The sequence below is a fragment of the Myxocyprinus asiaticus genome, chromosome 43 (genome assembly GCF_019703515.2).
Source record: "Myxocyprinus asiaticus isolate MX2 ecotype Aquarium Trade chromosome 43, UBuf_Myxa_2, whole genome shotgun sequence".
Lineage (NCBI taxonomy): Eukaryota > Metazoa > Chordata > Actinopteri > Cypriniformes > Catostomidae > Myxocyprinus > Myxocyprinus asiaticus.
The window spans coordinates 26,966,522-26,978,957 of NC_059386.1; the positions used below are offsets into that span (position 1 = coordinate 26,966,522).

General features: G+C 38.3%; 1 protein-coding gene across 3 annotated transcripts in view; it reads right to left on the reverse strand.

Annotated features, from left to right (window-relative positions):
• Positions 1-4,722: 4,722 nt before the first annotated feature.
• The window catches only part of LOC127433776 (protein yippee-like 1), a 28,161-nt gene continuing 20,447 nt past the window's right edge, over positions 4,723-12,436 (reverse strand). The window contains exons 3-8 of one of the 3 annotated variants that reach the window (XM_051685965.1): positions 10,190-10,353; positions 9,538-10,058; positions 8,765-9,004; positions 7,811-7,854; positions 7,571-7,679; positions 4,723-6,263 (exon numbers count right to left, since the gene is read on the reverse strand). In XM_051685965.1, coding sequence (XP_051541925.1) covers positions 6,174-6,263; positions 7,571-7,679; positions 7,811-7,854; positions 8,765-8,872 — 351 coding nt within the window. In that variant the 5' untranslated portion in view covers positions 8,873-9,004; positions 9,538-10,058; positions 10,190-10,353 and the 3' untranslated portion in view covers positions 4,723-6,173. The other 2 variants (XM_051685966.1, XM_051685964.1) reach the window with 2 other exon arrangements.

Consider the following 12,436-nt stretch of genomic DNA (forward strand, 5'->3'; position numbering starts at 1 on the left):
TTTCCTCAACAATAATGACTATATTGACAAATGCATGGAAAAAAAGAGGTAAAAAATTAATTTCTCAGTTGTTTCTTAGTCTTCACTGAATGATTATTAGATATATCGCTGTCAGTTATGTGTCCTCAGCACTTTTTAAAATATCTTTTGTCAGAAATGTGTATAATCCAGATGAAACATCTCCAGTTCTTGAGTTGTAGTTTCTATTTCATCTGTATGTGTTTTGACTGGCGATCCAGCACTGGAATGTGTTATTTTGAATGTTACGATAAGTGTTCGTCACGGCTGTTATCGGTGTTGTTTAGTGTCAAGGCCATGCCCCTGGTGTCAATATAATGGTTGTTCTTTTTCTTTCTGTCTTTTCTTTTTCTTTTTGGATATGTTTTCCTAAAAACTGCATGCTTGAGGAAGTCTTGAGAAATAATTTACAACACTGAATCATGTAATAATGATTTATAACTGCCGCCAAGCAGTTTAATATTAACAGTTGTCAGTACCATTTAACATTACACTGATAGGCTATACTCTTTTTGCTAAAATGTATTCGGCTATGTTCCTGTGTGCTGTGTAGTTTGGGTTTTTGTATTTAAAATTTAGAAATGTTCTGCTGTTCGCCACGGGCCTTAGCTGCAAAACTGTCATACATTCGATTTATATTGTAGCGTGTTTTAAGATTATGAGCGAGTATTCTAATGTTTTGAATGCACTGATGATATAAATGCACTAAGTTCATGTTGGAATCATAATGGGAAAGCCGCCCTTCTTCGGTGTGTGTGCATGCACATGGGGGTGTGTGAGAGAGAAACAAGTGAAGGATTTTGAGAGAGAATTGTTTGTTAGCTTCGTGTAGCCTGTTACCTGTTGTACAGTCAAGAATAAATCTCACTACTGCTCACGTTCATAAACAGCGATTGTTACAGTATTATAGCTGCATAAGTTATGTTACAGGGTGAAATTATGCATGGAATTAAAAACAAATGTTTGCAGAAACCTGCTCAAACTCTTAAAAATAATTTTTGAGGACACCCACTACACAGTGTATTAAAGTATTCCATCCCAGATGTGTATGACTACTTTTTATGCAGAACACAAACAAATATTTTTAGAAGAATATTTGAGCTCTGTAGGTCCATACAATGCAAGTGAATGGTGACCAGAACTTTGAATCTCCATAAGCACATTAAGGCAGCATAAAAGTAGTCCATACGACTCCAGTGGTTTAATTCATGTCTTCAGAAGTGATATGATAGGTGTGGTGAGAATCAAATCAATATTTAAGTCCTTTTTAACCATAAATCTCCACTTTCATATTCTACTTCTTTTGTTGTTGTTTTTTTGGCAATTTGCATTCTTCGTGCATATCGCCACCTACTGGTCGGGGATGGTCAAAGGTGGAGATTTATAGTAAAAAAGGACTAAAATACTGATCTGTTTCTCACCCACACCTATCATATCACTTCAGAAGACAATTGGATTTAACAATTGGAGTCTTATGGATTACTTTTATGCTGCCTTTATGTCCTTTTTGGACCTTTTGTGTTCTGGTCACCATTCACTTGCATTGTATGGACCTACAGAGCTGAAATACTCTTCTAAAAATCTACGTCTGGGATGGCATGAGGGTGAGTAAATTATAAGAGAAAACCCATGCACACACAAAAATGCACCTCCCAATACAGCACCCCCAACTTAAACCATCTTCCCACGACCCTGTTTAGTGTCAGCAGTTTTGTCACAGCTCGTCCCCCATTGTGATGGCCTTCTTGGTCATATTGTTTATATGTATGTAGTTAGTTAGTGTGTGTGTGTGTGAGTTATCTTTTTCTCTCCCTCTCTCTTATTAATCGCTCTCATGCAAAAACAAATATATATATATATTTAATGTTTGCAAATCAGTAGCAAAATGGTTACTATGTGGTTCCAGTGGAAAACCAGTTGTATTGCAAATTCATGGACATTGTTATTTGATAGTGACTCCAATTAATTAACTAGTACTTGTTGCAATGAAGATTGGCATCTTGATCCATAAGAACTACGCATGGGCGCTTGCTTTGGTGTTGCCACCCCCTTGCCACCCCATAAAAAACTTTCTAAATCCACACCGACTGTGTCTGTTTGTGTGTGTGGACATGTGCATGTGAGCACAAACCCCGTTTTAGAGAAAAATAATGTAATTTATTGAAAAGATGCAGTATCCAGTGAAACATGTGAGCAAGAGATCATTATGGGGCTAGGGGCTACATTTGAAAAAAAATGAAATATTTTTAGTTCAAACTTGATTCATATGTGTACAAAAAAACTATTTAAAGCTGCATAACATCCAGAAAGTCTGAAGGTGAATGGTCAAAATTGACCCGTTAAGACAATGGAAGGAATAACTGGTTTTAAATAATTATTAAACAATTATGTATAAAATATTTTGCAATATTTATAATGTAATCTTTAACTGTGCCAGGACAAAAATGACCCTAAGACAATAAAAGGGTTCAAATAAATGACACTTTTGTTATCTAATACAATGAGATTCATGCATTTTAAGTGTCCAAATACTTTTTGGGGCCAGGTTATTCTCAGAAAATATGTTGACTTTCCAACTTTCAAAATACTGAAATTTTCAGTTCAGTTCAGTTCTGTTTTCATTCATAAAAGGCATTCATCAGACCAATAAATCATTTAATTAAATATTTTTTTTCAATAACAGTCTTTCACATGAACATTAAACAATGTAACGCCAATGACATTTTTAAATGAACCATGTGAAAAATGTACAGTTAAAATGTAAATTAATAAAATGTTCAACAAGTGGGAAAATCACTACATGCTCATTTAAGCATCCTCTTCTTCCTCTGAACTCTGACCTTGGAATTTGTATATTTTTTTTTCACAACTTGAGAAGTATTTAACACCTATGACCAGAAATCAAGGGACAAACATTCTTTTTAAATTATTTAAATGAATAATTACTTATTTAGTTTTACTTTTTTGCACACGTTAAGACTTAAAATAAACACCTAAATAACTATAAATGTAATAGAAAAATAAATTCAAATATATTTTCCAAGAAATGTGTAAAACATATTTAATATTATTTAATAAAAAGTTAGGTAATAAAATGATGCCTTTTAAATGGGGTTTCTTCAAAATATGAAATCTTTTTCATGACTGAAAATGTAAGGAACATGTTTGTTACGATATTTTGATTACGACCCGGTCACTGTATGTATCCCAAATTCCAATCAGATAAGGTGCTAGAGGGCCTTTGTCTCGATGGGACCAGCTGGACATGCTGGGAATAAATGGAGGATTTCTGTGCCAAAGAGCCTTTAAAAGGCTTTCTGTGAAGTTTGGAAATGAACCTCTGTTTCTACAGTATGTTGACAGACAATTGACAAACAAGCCAACCTAGAAGGATGCAATGGTCCAAACATGTCCTGCAAGAATGGAAGTGTGTAGTAGGTCATACATCTGTGATGATGTTAGTTGTTCGATCTTGAGCTAAATCAACTAAATGGAAAGATAAAGTGACATTACAGTTATTTTGTAAGTCATATCAAATAGTAAATCAGATTCTCATGCAAATTCAGATGTGATCTCTTTATCTGCAGTAGAAAGGCTTGTATAAAATACTGTTTCAAAAATGCATTTGTACACAAGCCGGAATTAATCCAAGTCTTTGCCAAAATAACACAGGCACATGTGTTGCTGTACACAGACACACCCCCGCAGATTGAGATGAGGGCAGTGGGTAAATAAACCTGTATAATCTGAAACCAGTGCAGAGATTACAGCATCTCTAATCCAAAGAGGGAAAAAACACTAAGACTCTTATTGGTTACATTTTCCCATATGTATCAGAGTTAGAAATATGTTGAGGAAATTTTTTGGAACTTAAAATGATTTACTGTATAATTTGAATGTATAAACCTAATGGGGAGGTTATTGCTTTTATATGCCCATATGCAACATATCATATAATTTAATCTCAGGCTATTGCTCTATAGTTACTGGCTTTGGTGTATCTGTTAATGTGGTTTGCTTTGGGTTAGATGTATAATGTGCTCTGCTGAAGAGCTGTTTCTTTGTGGCTCTCCCTATCTCTGTCTCTCTCTATCACACACTCACCATGTCTGAGATGGATATCTGTCTTATTTTTAGACACTGTGGGTTTGTCTAGCAAGAAGCTTAGTATACATCATGTGTCTGAGTGCTGCTACAGGCAGCTTGAAGCTTAGGAAAGATCAAACAGGAGTAACAGAGTAAAAGAGACAAAGAAAGAGAGACCACCACCCTATACCACAATTAGATAACACATTTACAACCTTACATACATTTTTACGAATGCAGTATAATGTATTGATTTTTACAGACACATTTCATCTAAACCTGGCAGGGTTCATTTCTTCATTTGTGATTATTGGATTGGGGGGTGGGGGGCTTGGGGCAAAAACACACACACACACACACACACTCCCCCACATGCAGAGAAAGTGTGCAAGGTTCATAATAACATAAAAAGGCCTTAGAGAATATCTCTCAATATTTATATACTAAAAACCCATGATTTACGGCAAAATATGAATATAACAGTATTCCTTCCTTTAAACTGCAAGGCTTTTGCCTGTTTATTTTGGGATTAATACCATGACTGTTACTCTTGCCATTTTCATGTAATGTCTGTTTTTGAAATGAATAAAGACCATGAAAACCAACCACAAAAGGACATTCATAAAATGAGAACTTTATTGATATCAGATTAAAATATACTGATTCAAAGTAGATCTCACTCATACGTTCTTCCTTGAAAACCAAGACACTGAAATGGTTTTTAAAGAGTAAAAAACAATGTTGGAATAGGTGGAGCAGTCCCACAGAACGATAAATACACAAACTTAAGATTGTGTGCTAAAACAATAATTAATTACTGATCATAAATACACACTTAATAAAATAAGACAGAATGTAATAATGCTAACATCCAAAGTGACTAAATCAAAGAAAATCAACTAGATCTGCACTGGACAATACAACTGAACCAAATGACGGAGTCGACACACAGCGACGCAACTAAATCAAGGAAATCAAACTCAGTTTGGTCAGCGTATTGTTGATGAAGGAGTCTTTGGTTGCGCCAAGGCTTTGTTTCATGAGCCCCTGCTGGATTACCTCGTTCAGTTGCCACAATTAGTAGCTGTCGACCGCTTTCTTCGTGGTGAGAAAGTCTGGTTTGCCACTTACTGCTTTAATTTGTGTTTTGATGGTGGGAACTGAAGACACCAAATGGGACATCACTGGCTGTGAGAAAGCCTCAGTTCCCTTTCAAACCTAACAGCTGCTTTCTCAGCTGTGGCTGAATAAAGACTTGGCTCTAGCAAATGAATGCGACCTGCGCCCTGCGCCCCATACATGGCATATGAATGCCTCATTTACTCCATCACCAGACACACTCAAAAGGAGACTGAGATCACAATCTGGACAGGAAATGTAATCACAAACCTCTATCATACATTGCTACTTCCACTATATGAGGTCAGAGAAAGAACACTGTGTTTGCTACGGTTTACCAGAGGTGTAAAATCCCTAAAACCAAAAATGAACAGATCAATAAATATAAGTATAAATAAACAACATGCAAGTGACAAAGATGAAATTGGAAATAAAGAAACGACAGAAAAAATTTAAACAAAGTAAATAGATGAGCCTTCTGCTTTAGTAGGTTTGTGCCTTTCTAACAACAAACACAGGTGAATTATAGTAAAAGGTGACTTGCTAAACCGGTAAGTCTTTCACCCTAGTTACCCATAAATCCAGCCATTTGTTAAACCTGAGTGTGGGACAGAACTGTGGCATGTCAAAGGCCTTTGCCAACCCAGAAAAAGAGCATAAATATGTTTGAGTACAGGTACATCAATTTGCAAACACGCCTTCAATTTAAGAGGAAAATACTCACATAAGATCAACACGGTGTTTAGCTGGCACACATTTGTTCAGTCACATACACGTATGTACAGACAGGAGGGGGATAGCACTGCTGCTATAAACCTTGCACCCTCGGGGTCTAGGTGTGCGTCGGGTGGATTGATTTCCAGGGAGAAAGTTACAGCCAGATAATGAAACTAATTATTCATATGCTGCACATTTCTTTCCAGCATGTGGCCCGTGGGTATTCGGGGGCTTCAGTCCCACCCATTGTCCTTGATCATGTGTGCCAGCTCGATGATGAATTTGCCCTCCTTATACTTCTGACTGCTCTCAAAGGCATGCTCCTAATGGAAAGAAGAAGATGAGGGAGAGAGCGAGAGCATCACCGTTAGAAATGATAACCTCAAGATACAGATTTGCTGATTTAAAAATAATGGACAGCTGTTGGGGAGCATCCATATTAGATATGTCAATCAAATATAATGGCTTTAAATAGCAGCATTGCAAGAGATGTTAAACTATACATGGGGTGTAAAACAAGTGTGAACATCTAAATAAGAGAGGCACAGCGTCCGGGCGGGACCCAAAATTACAAATTTAAAGCCACCTGTCATGTGTTGTCTTAAAGTAATCGCCACTGGTCTAAATCTATTCTAGCAGCATATACAGTATTCTTTAAATATAAGGGTCAATGACATGATGCAAATTTTTTGTGTCTCGATCTATCAATTAATTAAAAAATACCAAAAAAATGCAATTCATACAGACAATGATTTGAACTTCTAACATGGTTTCAGTTTCTGAATAAAACAAAAATTTGTTTTCGTTTTCCTGAATACATGTGAATACTCAGAAATAAGTGTGTATTCACTCAGATGGAATCATTAAATAAAAGTTATGTCAACTAAAACTTTATGAGGCCAGATCATGTCAATCATTCTTCAGTAGCTAAAATATGACGGGTCAGCACCTTTCACATGGTGAGAAATAGAATGGCAGTGAATTAAGCTCTGAGAGGATATTAATATCCCCTTATACATGGCTGTACTGTATACCAATGACGCACAGCTGGCATGCCCTTGCTACAACTCATCTCTCTAGAACAAATCTCCATGACTTTCTCCAATGTGATAGACAGACAGATACAGACAGACAGACAGATAGACAGATAGACAGATATAGACAGGCAGACAGACAGATATAGACAGACAGCGAGAAAGACAGACAGACAGTCTTCTTTTGACATCTTTTAATTCAGTTGAATTATTCACTAATTAGAGAAGTGCTAAACTGTAATGACAAGCGCATTTCAAGCCCAGGGATCTAAATGTTTTATCTAGGAAACCACATGGTTTTCAAAGGTTGTCAGGTGTAGATTAGTGACGTGGTACGCAGGTCATGGAGGTACGGTAAAGCCACTTAGATTAAGTATCTCTCTCTTAATGAGTTGTTTCTGAGACTATAGCACAAACCTTATCCCTCACTTGAGATATAGTGATGCATTATCTCAACAGGCTGGGGAAAGCTTTCAAAGTGTAAGTATCAATGCAGTAGGGTTAGCAGTATTTATGAATGTGTGTGTCTCCTTTTTTGCCTGTCTGGGGTAGGAGGTCTCAAAAAATGTGAGTGTCCAGTATGAACCAAAACTCACATATTTCCAGCCCAGAGTGGTTTTACAGTTCTCACAGTATATGTCTGCCACCGCATGAAGTCCAGTTAGCAGTACCCTCTCTTCTGCTGGACCACACCCCACATTCACCCTGAAAAAAGGAAGTCAAGATTGCAAAAAATTATACTTTTGAAAGGTTTTGCAACATTTTACATAAACCATGTTACTGTGTTTCATCTGGAAAGAGTCAATGTTAAGCAAAAAGCAAACTACAGGACTTACACTGAGTTAAAGAGGTAGGCCCTGCCTTGGCTCCCTTGAAAAGACTGCAATGGAAATAAGACAGAGAAAAAGATCAGGTTGCCTCTGCAAGCTCTGAACAGACTAGAATACAAAATTGCAACCACATTGAATTGGCTGACATGTGTTGCACAAATTATATTATTAGTTATTTGATTCCTATTTGTATTGTGTTTTGTATTTGTAAAACCTTTTGAAAAATCGAATTCCCTTTCGCTGCTCCATTCATGGCCTTGGTAGAAGGGGTTTCCCAGGTCTGGCCATATGGGCGTGGATTTAAAAATCATTAGGGTGGTTTCATTTTGAATGAGCCCTACTGAACAATATACAAGTGAAGGCATTCTTTCTTTATCTGAAGCCTAAATAGCCTACAAAACCTGAGTAGCACATGCCAACAATAAAATATGAACATTATCAGAAATAATGTTCCATTTGTAATGCATCATTCCAGTACTTGACTAAACCTCTCTGGATAAACTCTGGAAATTTTGGTTCATCTTTTCTTGGACAAGATATACAATTTGATGATTACATCTAAAACACAAGCCTCCTATTGTACAAAACTCTATTAACCTACTTTTATGCTACTAGAAATACATGTTCTTCCATTCTGACCTTTATATGGTTTAGTGGGATTCAAATAAATTGGTATCTAATTATCATTTCACCCTCGACTCCACCCCCAGAACTGTCTTCAGTACTTTTGGTCCCCTGAAACGCAAGTAAGCTTTTTCATGCCGAATAATCTTATCTTTTGCTGCATCCATCAAGCTCCAAATAAAATTGACTAAATAATCAAATGAGATTAAGTAGGCTGCCTTTTATATGTAAAATATTCAATTAACTGGATTATTCGATAGTCATTACTTCATGATCATGTAATCTTTTGGTCTGTAAAATTGTGATATATATACTGTTACGGTGATATAAAATTACCTTAGAGATAAGCTCGTCGTGGTTGGCCAGATGCGCTCGGCAGTGAATGCAGCTGTAGGTGCGATGGCAGTTGGGCAGGTAGGCCTGGAAGGTTTTCGAGCGCGTCATGGTGATCGTAGCGGGAGAGACTGCGCGGGGGCGGAACAGGAAGGGCCTGTTAGCCCAGGATGACTCGCAGGAGAAACAGTGGAGCACGCAGGTGAGGGCCGTGGTGAACCGTCAGGAGAGAGAAGAGTTCACCTGTGGAGAAAACATACACACAATATTCTACTTTTGATGATAGCCAGGGTGTTATGGGTGGTTGTCTGGGCATTGCTATGCAGTTGCTAAGGTATTCAGAGTGGATTTTAGCATGTTATGGTTCAGTTGCTTGGGTGTACTAGGTGGTTGCGGGGGCATTATGATTTTCCTAAGGTGTTCTGGGTGTTTTTAGAGCATTACTATGTGGTTGCTAGGTCAGTATGTTGTTGCTAAGGTGTTCTGATTGGTTTTTAGTGTGTTACTATGCAGTTGCTAGGGTGTACTAGGGCAGTGGTTCTCAAACCTGTCCTGGAGGCCCCTCAACACAACCAAAAGGGCGACATGCAAAATGTGCAGTGCTGGGGGGCCTCCAGGACCGGTTTGAGAACCACTGTACTAGGGGGTTGCTAGGGCATTATGTTGTTGCTAAGGTGTTCTGAGTGTTTTTTAGCACCTTCCTATGCAGTGGCTAGGGTGTACTAAGTGGCTGCTAGGGCATGATGTTGTTGCTAAGTTTTTCTTAATGTTTTTACCCTCAAGACTCTCTAATAATCTGGTCCTAATATATGGCTCAGGTGCAGGGCTGGATATAGTTGTCTCTGCACATTAAGCTGGGACAGGATATATTTTTTTTTAAATAAAAAACATTCACTTTTAAACAACAGAACATTTAACATAATGGATTCATACCCAACATCTTTGGTGTCACAAACATGATACAGATTGATACACAATGATGTTCAAAACTGAAGCTATGTCAGAAACGTACACAGACATTGAAAACTGAAGACATCATTCACAAGAACATAAATAAAATGAATCATAGCATCTGTGAGCTGTCGCCTGTCAGCTAACTGTGATTGTGTGGTCCTGCGTTCAGGTTGCCCTCGGGTTAGCAAGGGGGCGGTGAGACAGGCTGCACTGTATGAGAGGCAGCTTTTAATGCTGTGAGCTGGAGACCTGCCAGTGACGTGGGCTCAGACACACAGACAATCCATGACAGCTCAATGCTTATGAGTTCAATGCCTGTCTCTGTTCAACATATTCGTCATCCCTAATAAAAAATTCAAATAATATGGTTAGTTCTAACAAAACAAATCCATACATAACTAGAAAGAAAACACTGCTTGGAATTTTAAAGGGATAGTTCACCCAAAAATGAAAATTCTGTCATTATTTACTCACCCCTATGTCATATGATTCTCTTTCTTCCCTGGTACACAAAAGGAGATATACTGTAAAATTGTCACGCTGCTTTTATTCCATTCAAACCAAGGCTGTAACCATGTCTTGAACATTGGGGGGAACCAAACCATTTTGGGAGTGGGAGGTTGCTGGTGTCATCGGTCCTTTAAAATAGTAAATGCGGTAAATGCAATAATTTTCTGAAAAAAGGCTTTAAATCTGTTAACATTTTAAATGTGACCAAATTTGATAATTTTTGGTTTTAAACTATATATGTTTTTTAAGTTCACACAGTACAAGACAAACACTGTGTCTGCATTGCTAGCAATTTGCCTATTTCAGTCATATTTTCTTTCTTTTTTGTGCTGTATCAAAGAAAAGACAAATATAATTTGAATTTCTTTTATTCACTAATGTATCTGTAAAATGACGACATCAGCTGGCTTGCAAAAAGAAAATACACAAAATTATTTACGGTCCTCAAGTTGTCCCTCTTTGTTTTTCCCCCATAGAATCTTAAAACAATCTTTTCTTCAAGAATCCTAACAATGCTCTTTTAGATACAAAAACACTTCACATTGACCACTGCTGTCAAGGTCCAAAGAGAGGGGAAAAAAATCATCATTAAAATACCATAAAAGTAGTCCATACAACACTAAGTTTTTCTATGGCCCTAAAAAGCTCTGAATAAAGTGCACATGTCATATGGACTACTGTTATGATGTCTTTATGATGTCTAACTGATATTTAGAAAATCTTAAATTGATTGTTAATTATTACCTAATACTATTTGCACTAAAAATATATGACACTATCCTTGTCACAACCAAAAAACTACACTGAGGCCACAAGTCACAGTCTTACCATATTCTAGTTTTAATTTGAGGGTGAAAATGCCCTTCTTTGTGGGGGGGGGGGGGGGGGATTTCTCCTAAAGTCCACTATCATCCCCACTGTTTTGAGTGTGTTCAGCTCAAAGCTGTTGTGACAGCACCAGACAGCCTGATGATCAACCTCCCATCTGTATGCAGACTCATCACTGTCACAGATGAGGCCGATGACCGTGGTGTCATCTGCAAACTTCAGGAGCTAGACAGTGGGGTCTTTTGCAGTGCAGTCATTCGTGTACAGGGAGAAGAGCAGTGGAGAGAGAACGCATCCCTGAGGGGAACCAGTGCTAATAGTGAGAGTCCCGGATGTGAGTTTCCCCAGTCTCACTAGTCGCTGCCTATCTGTCAGAAAGCTGTGATCCATCGACAGATTGGGGTGGGAACAGAGAGCTGGGTCAGTTTGATTGAGAGAAGATCAGGCATGATGGTATTGAAGGCTGAACTGAAGTTCACAAATGGGATCCTTGCATAAGTCCAAGGTCTGTCGTGGTGTTGCAGGATATAATGCAGTCCCATATTGACAGCATCATCCACAGACCTGTTTGCTCGGTAAGCAAACTGAAGGGGGTCCAGCAGGAGTCCAGTGATGTCCTTCAGGTAGGCCAAAACCAGTCTCTCAAATGACTTCATGACCACAGACGTGAGACCGACAGGTCTGTAGTCATTAAGTCCTGTGATTTTGGGTTTTTGGGGACCGGAATGATGGTGGAGCATTTGAAGCAGCAGGGAACTTCACACTGCTCCAGTGATCTATTGAAAATCTGTGTGAAGATGGGGGCCAATTGGTCAGCACAGACATTCAGACAGGCAGGTGAAACACCATTTGGGCTTGAAGCTTTCCTAGTCTTTTGTTTCCGAAAGACCTGGCACACATCCTCCTCACAGATCATAAGTGAAGTGAAGTGAAGATCAGAGCGGGGGAGGGGTGTGAGACTGGGCTTTTCAAACCTGCAGTAAAACACATTCAGTTCATCAGCCATTAGTTGACTCTCTACAGAGTGAGGGGGAGGTGTCCTGAAGTTGGTGATGCTTTTTAGGCCTTTCCACACAGATGCAGGATCGTTGGCTGAAATCTTTTTTTTCAGCATTTCAGAGTAGCTTCTCTTAGCAACTCTGATTTCCTTAGTAAATGTGTTCCTGGCCTGGTTGCACAATGTTTTATCCCCACTTTTGTAAGCATCCTCTTTAGCATGATGAAGCTGTCTGAGTTTTTCTGTAAACCATGGTTTATTGTTATTGAATGATAAAAATGTCCTAAGAGGGATGTACATATCCTCACAGAAACTGATATATGATGTCACAGTATCTGTGAGCTCGTCCAGGCCTGTGGCTGCAGCCTCAAAAACACTCCAGTCAG